This window comes from Salminus brasiliensis, chromosome 1, assembly GCF_030463535.1.
Source record: "Salminus brasiliensis chromosome 1, fSalBra1.hap2, whole genome shotgun sequence".
Classification (NCBI taxonomy): domain Eukaryota; kingdom Metazoa; phylum Chordata; class Actinopteri; order Characiformes; family Bryconidae; genus Salminus; species Salminus brasiliensis.
The window spans coordinates 48,535,812-48,549,291 of NC_132878.1; the positions used below are offsets into that span (position 1 = coordinate 48,535,812).

The 13,480-nt window shown below is 41.8% G+C and overlaps 2 protein-coding genes across 5 annotated transcripts in view; one reads left to right on the forward strand and one right to left on the reverse strand.

Annotated features, from left to right (window-relative positions):
- Positions 1-9,749, forward strand: prg4b (proteoglycan 4b). The gene is made up of 14 exons (XM_072670994.1): positions 1-9; positions 889-964; positions 1,301-1,417; positions 2,138-2,260; positions 2,878-2,955; positions 3,938-3,961; positions 4,266-4,550; positions 5,191-5,832; positions 6,664-6,750; positions 6,893-7,029; positions 7,131-7,284; positions 7,531-7,626; positions 8,645-8,770; positions 9,262-9,749. The coding sequence occupies exons 1-14, from the start codon at positions 1-3 to the stop codon at positions 9,375-9,377; spliced, it is 2,070 nt and encodes a 689-aa protein (XP_072527095.1). The 3' UTR covers positions 9,378-9,749.
- tprb (translocated promoter region b, nuclear basket protein) overlaps positions 9,447-13,480 on the reverse strand; it is a 22,271-nt gene continuing 18,237 nt past the window's right edge. For 2 of the 4 annotated variants that reach the window (XM_072680806.1, XM_072680797.1), the window contains exons 42-50: positions 13,145-13,305; positions 12,938-13,006; positions 12,677-12,777; positions 11,689-11,789; positions 11,344-11,442; positions 10,850-11,006; positions 10,266-10,378; positions 9,819-9,908; positions 9,447-9,640 (exon numbers count right to left, since the gene is read on the reverse strand). In XM_072680806.1, the coding sequence (XP_072536907.1) occupies positions 9,597-9,640; positions 9,819-9,908; positions 10,266-10,378; positions 10,850-11,006; positions 11,344-11,442; positions 11,689-11,789; positions 12,677-12,777; positions 12,938-13,006; positions 13,145-13,305 (935 nt within the window). In that variant the 3' untranslated portion in view covers positions 9,447-9,596. Of the gene's footprint in view, positions 9,641-9,818; positions 9,909-10,265; positions 10,385-10,849; positions 11,007-11,343; positions 11,443-11,688; positions 11,790-12,676; positions 12,778-12,937; positions 13,007-13,144; positions 13,306-13,480 lie in introns of all 4 variants that reach the window. The other 2 variants (XM_072680789.1, XM_072680781.1) reach the window with 1 other exon arrangement.

Here is a 13,480-nt window from a genome sequence, read left to right on the forward strand (position 1 = left end):
ATGGTTTGGGTACACCTGCCCCATCCGAGAGGAACTTCACTGCAAGTTATTCTGAATGATCATCTTTGTCCTATTGATATCTCTTCAAGTGTCGCAATGCCCCCATCTACAGGGAGGGGGTCACTGAATGGTTCGATCAGTCTGAAAAGGATCCCCAGATCTCAACCCAGTTGAACAGTTATGGGTGATTCTGGCTGTCCATTGTGTCAGACAGCTCTCTCCAACATTATCATCAAAACACCAACTGAGAGAATGTGTTTTTGGAAGACGGTGTTCCATCCCTCCAGTACAGTTCCCAAAACTTGCCCGGCCTGCCAAGGTGGTGTGTGGTGTCCAACACCTTAATGAGATACCTAATGCTGTTTTTCCTTTAATTCATGGCCTGTCCGTAAGCCTACTGTACCTTACATTACTAAGTACTAATCTGAACAATTTATTGGAGCCTAATGGCTGAGCTGTATGTTTTCTGTAAGGTTGTGAAGGCATGCCAGCAGACCTGGAACATTTTGTTTTTAACCACGTCAGGACTAGACCAGTCTGCTATGCCTGTGATCTCTCTCTGCAAATAAATGTGTTCAGATCTATGCCAGCTGTTGCTCAAAAAGGAAAAGGGGGGAAAACGTTCGGTGCTGTCTGTCGGATTTCTTCTCCTTCGCCTGCCAGACCATTACAAATGTAACACTAATGGTCTAATTGGACCGGATTTGGGCCAGCCCGAGGGAATTACACCACAACCTTTCCTTTATAAAAAGCCCAGGAGCAAGTGTCATCTGCCACAGAGGAAGGGAGATATAGGGAGAGAAGGTAGGACATTCTACTTTGTTAAGTGTGAGCAGGTCTGTTGGCATATTTGTGTAAACCTTCACCCAGTCCACTCTATTTGCACAGGACACTGCAGAGATGAGCAGCACTTCATTTCTTCTGCTGTTAGCGTGTGTTTTTTTCACATGCTCGTCTGCCCAAAGTGAGTATTCATTACTTGTTTTGCATTGTGATGTGTTGGTAATGTCAGCTTGGCGATGTTCAGGGGTCCTTTAGTAAATAGGACTATGACAACCCAAAGAATCGTTTGGATGCTTAAATTGTTTTCTGACTGGTTGAAGTGTCCTTCAGATTGTCGAAAAACCATTGGCAATTTTTATATGACCACCAAGGCTTAGGTGTGTCTATAATGGGAGGGTAGTAGGGTATAAAATAGAAGTTTACCTGTTACTTTCAGTGTAATAAAATAGTGGGAAATGGAGCTTACACATTTCTGGATATATGCACAGCTCCGTGATTCATCTTACGTGATTTCCAGAAAGCTGCAGAGGCCGCTGTGGAGAGGATTATAACCGAGGCGATAAGTGTCACTGTGACTATGAGTGCCTTTCACACAACGAGTGCTGCAAAAACTTCGAGTCTGTTTGTACCACAGGTAAGCTTCCTCTGCTTTCTCCTGCGAACAGCAGCACTTCTCCTGTGCTCATACAGTGGACGCTCGCATTTGGTGATCCACTGTGTTGTGGACACCTGCTTATCTAGTGTTCTCTTCAGAATCAAGGGTGATAATGACGGTAGAGGGGTGCCCCCCCTTTGCAGCAGTAACAGCTTCTACCTTTTTTTTAAGGAAGCTTCACATTAGGTGTTGGATTGTTGTGATCATTTGAGCACCATATCATCTGTGAAGCATGCAGGTAGAAATGTCGTAGTCTGGGGCTGCTTTTCTGCAGTAGGGTCTGGAGAGCTCTCCAACATAGAATCCACTAGGAATTTTCTTCTTATTGTTATTCTTTATTACTCCCATCTCCTAATATGAACTGTATGATCCAGATGTTTTTTCATATGGTGTCCTAACTTTATCACATGACTGTATATGCTTGCTATAGATATGAAGATGGTCCTGTTAGATGAGATCTCCCAAATGTAGCACATCAACCAAGACATGTTTATTAGCAGCAGCCATTCTTAGTTCTCCTCTTTAGTTTTGCACTGGAGCTTTTTAGATGTTAAATGATATCAAGTAGAATTACATATGTGGTCACTATGACAAGTGTGAATATGTGCCTGAAATGATATCTCAAAGGTGTAAAAAAAAAAGTTCCATATCTAGAACACTGTTGTACTAATGAAAGGATGTTCTGTGTTGTGATCACAGGTGATTCATGTAAAGGGCGGTGCGGGGAAGGCTTTAAGAGAGGACGACAATGTCACTGTGACATTGAGTGTGTTAAATTTAACCAGTGCTGTCCTGACTATGAGACACAGTGCACGCTTGAGGGTAAGCCTCCAGCTTCCTCATGACTTAATCATGACTGCTGCATATGATTTTTGTCAATATACTATGTCCCAAACATTATGGCACTAATACACACTAATTGCAATAACACAATAATGATGATAATTCACATGGATGTGCTCACTAATACTTAATAAAGCTGTTTCAGATACTACAGCCTAGAGGTTTCTAATCTGATCAATCTCAGATAGCACCCAGCACAGGTAGAAGCAGGCTCATGTGTGTTGGGAGCTAGAAAAAAATCTAAAATGGGATTGGATAAAAACTGGATTGGTAAACTCTGCTGTAGGTATGCATGCAGTGCACCGAATCGCTGAAGTTGAAGGCCATGCTTCAGTTGTTTTCTTGATCTTGACTGTGTGTATCTGTGTGACTGTCACAGGCACAGCCTTAAAGCCACAGAACACAGCAGACTCACCGCAAAGGACCACTAACTTATGCCTAAACTCACTGTGTAACAAACCTGCAGGTATAATTACTGTAGCTTTGTCACCCAATCACTTAATCATGCACTAATCATGTTATTTTGGGGGCATGTGATACCTTATGTGCGTAGCCAATCACCATTCCTGATGTGTGGTTTCATATATTAATGATAGAATGCTCCACAGAAGAAGAAACCGATGATCCTGAAGTGACCACCCTCAGCAATTCAGAAACCAGCCCTGCCGCTGAAGGTGACCTCTTCTGTTTGCTTTAAAAAGGGGGTGTGTGTCATGGATTTTTTGGGGACAAAGGGAAAATACATCAAGAAAGTTCACATATGACACACTTAAAAGAAGAGTTCCACCAATAATGCTAATGCATTAGGGTATCAGTGAATGAAAGCTAGCAGCCCCTAATTAATATGATGCATTATACTAATGCTATGTATGGGAAATCAGGATATATCAGGAAATTGAACTTTATTGATTCGAAGTCCTTTTAAACTGGAAAAAGGCTGCTTTTAGCCAGTTTCAGAGCTTGAGCACACCTGCATATTATTATGAAATCTTTACTTAATAAGCCGTGTGTTGGTCTGCTGAGCTTTGTATGAGCCTTGTCAAACAAAGCCCTCATTTACACTTACCTTTTCATTAAAGTACCAAACTCATCACTAAGCAGACTGTTTTAAATCGAGTAATTGTGAAAGTCCTAATGAGGAGCCAGGCTCTGTCATGAAACCTGTCATGAGGAATGTGTCTACTTTAGCAGCAGAAGTGACAGACAGCTTTACGTGCCAAAGCTAGCATAAGGAAGTAATGTCAACCGTTCCTGGGAGTTGGGGTAACATTCCTGTCGGGAATGTCTAACTCTGTTCTCGCTTTTATGTCTTGTGTCACGGCAGTTCAACAGATCTGAACTGTTTATTCATTAGTATGCGGCACCAGCAACTGTTAATTCAACCAGAAGCCATTGTAAATGTCATCAAGTGAAACTAGCAAATATTTGGGACGCTGCAAAGGAAGAGGACTGAATTCACACAGTACAAATTTAAAATACTGCAGAAAATGCTTATTACATCTTATGATGTAATATCCATTTTTATAATGATTTTAAATAAAACATAGATAGCATAAGATCCATATTTATAATTTTTGTAAGGCTCTTAATGTTTTTATGTTTTCTAATGTTTTTCACTTTTACTTTTTCTTTACTTTCACTTGCCAACTGGTTTAGAAGACTATGACCCAGAGGAAGAAGGTAAGACTACTAGTAAGACTACTATAACCATATAAATTACGAGGGTCTATGTGTGTTCTAGGCATTTTTGCATTTATTTTAGCCTATTGAAACTCTACTGACTTTATTTCTAGCATTTTCCTCGTTTATGTAATACCAAAGCTACTTAAAATGACAGTTTCATGTCACTGGCCATATGGGGGGTACTCCATTTTCCACAGTAATGCAGCATTAATCTTCTACTTGTGTCAGTATAGTTTATGCAAGAACACCAGTAACATTTATCACACTCACTGGCCTACCTTGCATGTTTTTTAACTTTCAGCCATCACTGACACAACCCCTCGTCCGGAAGTTGCTCGTGACAGTGAGTCCGTGCCAACTGATGTTCCTGAAGACAAGTTGTTGGAACCCACTGTTCCCGAACATCCACTTACCCCTATCCCAACGGGGGTTGAAACAGAGATAAATGACACAGTGAAGGCGTCTCCAGAGCTGTCTGAGACAGAAGAAAGCAGCTCTTCTCTCCCTGAAGAGTTGAGTCCTCCAGAACCAAGCACAAACATCTCCTCCATACCACCAGCCACTGAGGCTACTACAGAGACCACAGGTAATAGCCTCTATCTGGGCAAACAACCAGAAGAACATACATTCTCGCCCACTATCCTGTACCATCTATCAACAGTCAATAGAGATTCAATACAGTCAATACAGTCAATAGAGTTTCCCTCAGCACTGTGAAACTACCCTTTATTTACTTAATTTCCAGCCTGAATAAATACTAAGTACCCAATAGTCATTGTTTCAATTGAAAATGTTTTCTTTATCAGCTCCATGTTCCTTTACATCCACAGTGTCCTTTCACAGTGAAGGGATGGACAAAAACACATGTGGACTTTGTTCAGAGCAAGAGTGGAGCTTGAATTTCTCCTCTCTCTTATAGCTGACAGATTTAAACTAAATGATGTTCATCTGATAAAGAGGTTTAGGGGATCTACAAGATCTAGCATTGTTGTTAGGGGGCCCAAATCTATAAGAATGTGCTCTTAACAGTTGTTTGGTTGGAAATTAAATAAATAAATAAAGGGTAGTTTCTGACCTTTGCTCAGCACTATATCCTCCTGTCAGTACTCCTTAAGACTCTAATATACACAGTTTTACAGTCAAATAGGGCAAAACTACACAAGGGGGTGGGTTCCCAGGAACCACTGCTGTGAGAAATATAACTGTAATAGTGTTCTCCCCTGCAGGTAAGAAGGATCCTCCTGTGCCTGAGGAAGACCTTGACGCATCTGGATCTGAGGTGCTTTCAACCAGCTCCTCAGCCCCTACTCTACCTCCTGAGGAAACCCCCACCTTGCCCAACAACAACCAAACACCTACAGACCTGCCTTCAGCCCCCACAAGTCCAGCACACGAAGCTCATCCAAACATTACTTCAGCATCTGAGCAGCCTGAGCAGCCTGACCAGAACCAGAACCTAACAAATCCTGAGAGTACCTTGGAGACCACAGCTATTCCTACAACCACTGCACTTCCCGATCTTGAGATTTCTGCCTCTAACTCAACTGAGCCTGAACCCTCTAACCCCACCCAACCCGAAGACACGCTGGCCCCGGCAAACACCCCTGGACCCGAGACAGATCAGTCTCAGTCAGAGCCCACTGAAAATGAACCCCCGAAAGGAGTGGAGCCCAACAACTTGAACCCAACAGAAAAACCGAGCACACCCGAAACAACAAAGGCACAAGAAAATACAAAGGATCCCCCAACAACAAAAGATTCTTCCATTACCCCTGTTTCTGTAAAGGGGGACATAGAAAAGCCCACTAAACCTAAGTCAGACGGTAAAGACGTTCTTGATGGGGGCAACCCTCAGGATTACCAGGCAGGTAAGGGATTCAAGTTTCTTTCACTCCTCTTTGTGGTGCTTTCAGGCTGTCAGCTAAATAGCTATTTAACAGTAGAGTTTTAATGTTTTGACATAAATGGCTGAGCTGAAGCTACTGCAGCTACCAGTTGTTTGTGATGGTCATCAAAACTTGACCAGTGGCATTACTCACTGAATCATTGTCTAGTAGTATGTGTTAAAATAATTTTGGATAATATAAAATATCACTAATACAGTTACTGCCATTTCACGACTTATTTCATGACTCAGCTACCGTGGACACATTTACCACTTACAATTTGCTTGGATGGTCTGGTGCATTTAAAAAATGTTTTTAAATAAAATTTTGTTTTTGTAATCTTTTTTTTTTATAATAATATTTATTAATATACATACGTTGTTCCCAACCTTGTGAAACCATTAAGTTGCTAGTGAGCAATGAGGGCGTGAAACGGGAGGGCTGCACACCCCTGCCCCCAGTGTAAATTTAGTGCTACATTAAATGGAAACATACAATGCTAGCAGCATGATGACATAATAAAAGATCTACAGAGACAAAACATCTGGTTTTGTAAATTATGCCGTACATTTCCACTGAAATATATTTGGTAACAGAGATTGGCAACAGTCCAGGACTCTTATTGGTGTTGCATACAGCTATGGTATGTTGTTAATAAGGAATCGAAGCCCGGTCATGTGAAGGGCACCCACTACTCAAAACCTGGTTACATCTGAGATAAATGTGTCAGGAAACATCATAAAAACTAAACTGCCCACACTTTATAGTGCTGCTTGTGAAAGCTTGGGGGAATTTTTTTTTCCCTTTCTATAGATGCCAACAACGACACAAATCTCTGCAGCGGGCGCCCTGTCAATGGCTTAACCACGCTTAGAAATGGCACCATCATGGTTTTCCGAGGTGAGTGCCAGGCAGCTGCCCTTAAGCTTTAGCGCAACATTCAGTGTTGCCTCACAGCCTTGGTCGCTGTGCTGTTATGAATCTCAAGTGTTTTCTCAGGTTTGCTCAGTGTCCCTTTCTGTTCTACTCTATCCTACACAAGGTCACTACTTTTGGATGCTGGATTCGAGAAGGAACCCCGGGCCTCCTCTTGGAATTACAGATGTGTGGGGAATTCCCTCTCCTATTGATACTGTTTTTACACGCTGTAACTGCCAGGGCAAGACCTACTTTTTTAAGGTACGATCGCCATCATCTGTGATAAGTGTTAGTAGTCACAGCAGGTCGTGTACAATAAATGTCTCCTGGATTTTTAAGTGTACGCAACATGTATCCCACAGGGGAATGACTACTGGAGATTTGAGAATGATGTTATGGACCCTGGTTTCCCTAAACCAGTCAGTGCAGGCTTTGGCTTGGGGGGTCAGATCACTGCAGCTTTGTCCATGCCTCAGTACCGAAGCAGGAAGGAGTCTGTATTCTTCTTCAAAAGAGGTTTGAACAACACTTTTACTTCCATCAGTGATACACTTATAAAACCAGGGTTAAAGGGATACTTTATCCAGAACTGTATACAATGGTGTCATATTAAGATATCCTGCCATTATGAACCCGGTTTATGAAAACTACTGAGGACACTGTGGCATTTTAAGCCACTCTGTGTTGGAACCACTGGTACATTTTATATTATAGCAAAATACATGGTGGGGTAACAGCATTTTCCGTCTTTGTCGTCTGCAGGTGGATTGGCTCAAAGATACAGCTACCGCATTACACCCCAGTGTGGCCGCAACCTTGCTGTGTACACAACAAAGAAGAAAGTGAAGAGGCAAGCAGGTAATTAAATTCCCCATACAATTCCTTTCTCATTCAAAGCAGATGTAAATACACATGGGTCAGCCAGTGCTTTTCTTAGAACAAGTCAGCTTCAGGGAAACATATTCAATAAGAACTAAGAGGTATTTGAAATGGAGGGCACTATTGCAAAAGTGAGTGAACAAGGTATGTGTGTAGATAAGCCATTGGGTAAACAAATGAGGCAAATACACTGAAAGAAGACATTGCAGCTGCTGTGCCCTCCCGTACTCTCAACTGCCAGTCTAAAGTTTGGACAAACCAGGTTATTTACAGAGAAGCAATGTAACACGATACTGGTCACTAAATAAAATTAAACACTCTCAGCCACTGTCTTTATGCTAAAATTCTACTTATGGCAAAAACAAAAACTAACAAAAAAATTGTATCTCTTGCCTCATCTAAGGTCAGTGGTTATGATTCAACCACCAGGAAAACACAGGGCAAGAATAGGAATTTCTGGCAGACTAGCATGGTGGAAGCCATTGCTAACTAAGAAGGATTTCAGACACACACAAAAAAACAAAACACCTAGCTAATGTTTTTCCAATTCTGGAACAATGTTTTATGGACAGATGAATCTAGAGAGATTTTTGTCCAACATTGCCTGCTTTGTCTCTGGCACAAGCTTAACACCACATACCAACTATGAATCATGGTGGTGGTAGAGTGAAGGTTAAGGGATGACTTGCCACCATTGAGGGAACTATTATTTTTGCTTTGTCTTAAGACATTTTTTCAAGAGATCTTTAGGTCATTTGTCTGCGAGCTGAAGCACAGTTGGGTCATGCAACATGACAATAATCCAGTACACAAGCAAGTATACCTTACAGTGGTTAAAAAACAAAAACGGCATCTTTTGGACAGGAAAATAGGTGTAAAAATGGTGACTTGGATACAATACAAATAAATACCTAACCACATCAAGATGACAAGGCTAATTAGGTTATGGATAAAAGAAATTTTGTTTAATCAGCTCTTTAATGAAAACTTGTTTCAGAGCCTGAACTCGGGCAAGAGATCGACATTAGGAAGAGCTGGAGAGGCTTTCCCACTATGGTGTCGTCTGCCGTGTCAGTTGCTTCTACAGGAGGGGACGGCTACAAATACTACATCTTCTCAAGAAGTAAGTTCCACTCTAGGTCTGCACAACTGGGCTACGGTTTCCCAAACATGACTACTTTAAAGTTAGTATGAGCATTACACACAGCCTTGGTTGTACCAGACCTTTTCTGAAATCATGTCTAGCTGGGATCTCCATTGGGCTTGGGTGGGGTCAGAAATTTGGCAGCTTCTAAGAACCTGGGCCAATAGTGTCTGGTCATGCGGTCACTAACAAAACAAGATAATTTGGTCTCAGGCTCTCCAAAAGTGCATGGCAATACCCCAAATGTTTCTCACCCACGCATGGGCAATATGTAGGCCTGATTATATTAGTTTTAGAAGGCCCATAGCCTACATCTTTCCATGTTATTCACTCCACCCCGGGTCTACTTTGTTTTTAAGGGGTTTGTAACAAACAATTGATTTTGATTAAATAGCCTAATTTCCTAATATTTAAGATTTAATTTACACTTTGTACTACTATTGCTAACTTGGTGCTCTCTTTTTTTCCAGCCAAGTACTACAGTTTAAAGATGGAGGGTGATACACCAGTGATTCTAACTCCCAGGGGTGGACCAGGAAAGCAAAAACCAGCAAAGAGCTGGTTCAGATGCCCAGAAAATCGCTAGAGTTTCATTAACCCTTTTTTTTTTTTTTGGCAGAGCGATGATGAACATAGAAATATGAATGACCATCAGTTTTTCTACCAAAAGAAGTCTTTATTGTATCCACATAAAAAACAATATTGTTATAACCCAACAAATGAAGACGCATGGGAACACCAATGCTGTCGTCCAGTTTGTGTTGCAGTAGAGGCCAGAATAACAGCACTGCATCTGGAATTTGCCTCATCTAGCAAAGCGACCTCGCACTCCCATTACCCCTAATCCATCTGCATAGAGAAACAGCATTGATTATTAAAAACCATGTATATAAAAATGCTTTTTATTTGACAGTTTTGTAATTATTAAACCATATACAACTGCACTCAAGTGCATCTTGGCCGGTTTACATATGTCTGCCTTCTGTCTTTATTGCCTCTATTAACAATAATATTATTGCAATTTTACCCCTCTTAACGAAACCTCTAGTGGCCCGTCCTCGAGTCCACTGCCTGCCTGATCCAGTCCTGGCTTTGGGTGGTTGACTGCTGCTTGTGTCTGAGATGGAATCAAAGTTTACACAAGTGAGACAGAATAAGAAGGGCAAAATGTTTTAAATAAGATTAAGTGTGAAGGTCAACAGCAAAACCACCTGACCAAGCTGGTTACATCAACACAGCTGGACAGCCCTTTAAAAATAAAAGCCTGAGCCTGGGAGTGTGCTAGTCAGCAAAAGTTGTGTATTCAGGTGGGATGAATGAAGGTTTTCTTTGGCCTGAAGGTTTTACACATTGCAACATGATGTGGCTAAAGCAACTGCCATCCTGAGTCAACAGCCAGTCAATTTGAGATCACTTAACTAAATTAACAAGAGAAACCAGAGTTGGCCAAAGTGAGGCGTGGGTGTTTTTATACCTGCCGAGCTGGAAGAGGGCTCCTGACTGGTGGATGGAAGACTGGCCTCATCTGAAGGTTGGGCTGGCTCCTCAGCCTCTGTCTGAGATGCAGGCTCCATCGCTGCCTCAGCACTGCTCCTGCACACACAGTTTTTAGGATCAAAGCACTTTTAGCAAACCTCAAGCTAACACACTGTCCCACTCGGAGCGCACGATATGCAGTTGTTTTTTTTTTGCTTTAAACCAACTACAGCTGAAAATTCATCAATATTTTAGTGCCCTTTCTAGCTTTGGCATGCATGTGTAGTCAAGACACCCCAATAAGTCAGTGGGGTAAGACTCAATGTTACATGCACCTAATGTTGCAAGCAGCTTTGCATAAGAACATATCATTAAACTAATTTTAAATCAGTGACTAATTTTTAAAAGACTTAACCTGTTCTCACCACACTTTAGCCAGTCAGAGTATAACTATTTGTACGGTGACCATTTTTGTACCTCCCAAATAATCCTTTTATATATATACCAGCTGTAATTCAGAAAAATATCATTCAGAGTGTTCTAATGTGAGAAAATGCATTGTAGAAACTGATATAAGCTCACCCATCTTCTCCTGCCTCCAAAAGGAGGTCATCTCGTTCCTCCGCAGTACTTTGGCCAGCCGAAGTGGTTAGGCCTGGCGTGGATGTGCTAACCATGGGCACAGATTGGGAGGCAAGCTCTGTTACTTCTGAGGGGAGTGTGTCTGAAAATGCAGTCACTGATAGTAGAGAAAAGAAAAATCAAGAGAACTGGTGAGTAGGTTGTACAGTGTTATTTCACCTCAATGACATTAACATGTTTTCTTTCAAATTAGGATCTCGCCTCTTTGGCAGCTTTTTAGCCAAATTAAGCAAATCATACCATACCACTCTCCCTTATGTTATGTAGAGGCTCTAGGTTACAAAGAACAGTGTTACTGTTTTCTTCTGATGTGCATTAGTATGCTTTAGTGCCATTCTGGGGTCTAGGCAAAGGCTCAAAAAAGCAGAAAAAAAAAAAAAAGAAAAAAAAAAAATGTTGTTAGCGTGGACAAGAGTGTTGTTGATAACACATACCAGGGGCAGCCACTTGAAGAGGTGTGGTGGGAACGCTGCGCCCCCCTGACTCCTCCTCGTGAGGAGGCAAGAACAGGGGGCCATCGTACATACCAAGACCTGTGAAAAAGCATGAGAGCACAGATTTCCTGGTCAATAGGTTTTAACAGGCCAACTGCTCAAGCAGATGCAAATAAAGCCACATCAAAGACGGTCATATTATATTTGTGCATCTTCAACACAGTGGCTTCAAGAGCAAAAGAATTCATTGGCCTGATCTTTTTGGACTAACAATGACCAGATTTAATCTGCATCTTCATTTTGTAAATATACACTAGAAGGTAGGGGTCAGAGTGTGTAGGCTACCTCCTTGAGAGGCCAGCTGGCCCAGCTCTGAGTGAGAGGACTGTGGGACGTCATCCGGAAGGCTCAACCCAAAACGTGGCACGCCTGCTACCTGCGGAGAACTTTTACAACACAGCAATATGGTCTCAATAAGCAACAATCGCAGAAACAATCAGACTTCTTCAAAACAAGACTGCTCAATGACTGCAGAACCTCTTGTCTAGATACAAATGGACAAAAATACTTATAACTCAAGATGTCAAGTATCAAGACAGAGCTGACTACTCTTAAGCTATGAGACTTGTTTTATATATTTCTAAAGTACATTAGTATCAGAAGCCACAAAGACATGTGACCTCATGCACTAGCAAATGTGGTTTAAGCAAATGTGAGAATTATTAGGTGGTAAAATTAAAGATTTTCCAACAGACACAAAAGCATACATTTAAACCTTTAACATTTCTTAATACTTCAATATTTACACTAACCATCACGTTCCATCAAGCTAAACCAGTAAAAACGCACACAAAACTGCTGTAATTTCTCCATTACCAATCACGGTCACTGGTTCAGATAATAAACCAAGGAGTAATGCAAATGCCTTGCGCTAAAGAAAACAAGACCTAAAACTAATAGGATTTGCTGGTTCTTAGTAAGGAGCTGAAGAAAGAACTGCAGTGACAAAACTGCTTGGTAAGGAATTAACCCAGGGAATTTAGTTATTGCCCCAAACTGCAATATAAAAACAATAGAACACTAAAGGTCAACTGTTATCATGAAACAGCAGCACGGCTGTGATTAAATGCAACACTCTACTTCGGCTTATGTCTGCTTCATCACAGAAATCTCATGATTATTAAGCAGCTCATGAGTGTTACAGAATGTAGAAACAGACATCAACCATCATTCCAAGGCTACTCTATTTCAACTCTGCTATTCTGCATTAAAGCAATAGAGCATTAAGCTCTGCAATAGAAATGTGATTCTTATCTTTAATAGTACAACTTACTTGATGGACTCCGTGAAGCAGTCAGACCGATGAGGTCCGATCAGAGTGGGGGTGCTAGGAACCATGCGATCATCCTCCTCATAAAAGTGCTGCTGCAGTTGCTGGAGGGGAGAACCATGAAACTTAAACCACTGAACTGCACCAAGTACACCCACCATAAAGACAAGGAAGCAGTAAAATGCTGCATGAGTGTAGATGCACAGTGAAAACCAAATAAATCAACGAACATGCACAAACATACAAAAGGGGAGGACTACTCACTGCACTACTGGCCACTCCAGAAGTTAGCTGAGGGCCTCGTGCAGGTGCCTGCCGCCGAACAGGGATGCGCTGTGGAAACACACTCATTTGACCATCACACATGCTTTAATGCCCCTTCACTGAAGACAACCAGTCCTGCGCCCACAAAAACTGTCAACTCTGCAGTTTCTGACTATTGAAGCTCTGGTTACTGATGCAACCATGTACCTGGACTTGAGTTGGTGGACCCAGCTCCTGTGTGGGCGGGGCAAGGATGTTGAGCTGAGGAGGCAGCGAGTGTTGCAGTCTGCGTGGTGAGGGAGGAGGGCGAGGAACAGAGCTGCTGATTGGTTGGTCACTGGAGAAGGTCTCAGATAGGCCATCTGCCACTAAAGGGTTAGAATCAGATGCAGATAGGGAAATATAGTCAGACATTAGTAATGATTAAGAAGGAACGCCATGACGACGCTTCAGGTGATAATCTTTGATCATCTCTTTTACAGAATTCATAGTATCAGCATCTACAATAATTAGGTACTCATTACTGGTCACTGACTAAGAGAC

What these genes read in the sequence shown, in the direction of transcription:
- prg4b (XM_072670994.1), top strand. An exon ending in GACACAGTGCACGCTTGAGG is followed by an intron (nt 2,261 to 2,877) that starts GTAAGCCTCCAG and finishes TATTAATGATAG; the next exon opens with AATGCTCCACAGAAGAAGAA. An exon ending in CCCTCAGGATTACCAGGCAG is followed by an intron (nt 5,833 to 6,663) that starts GTAAGGGATTCA and finishes CCCTTTCTATAG; the next exon opens with ATGCCAACAACGACACAAAT.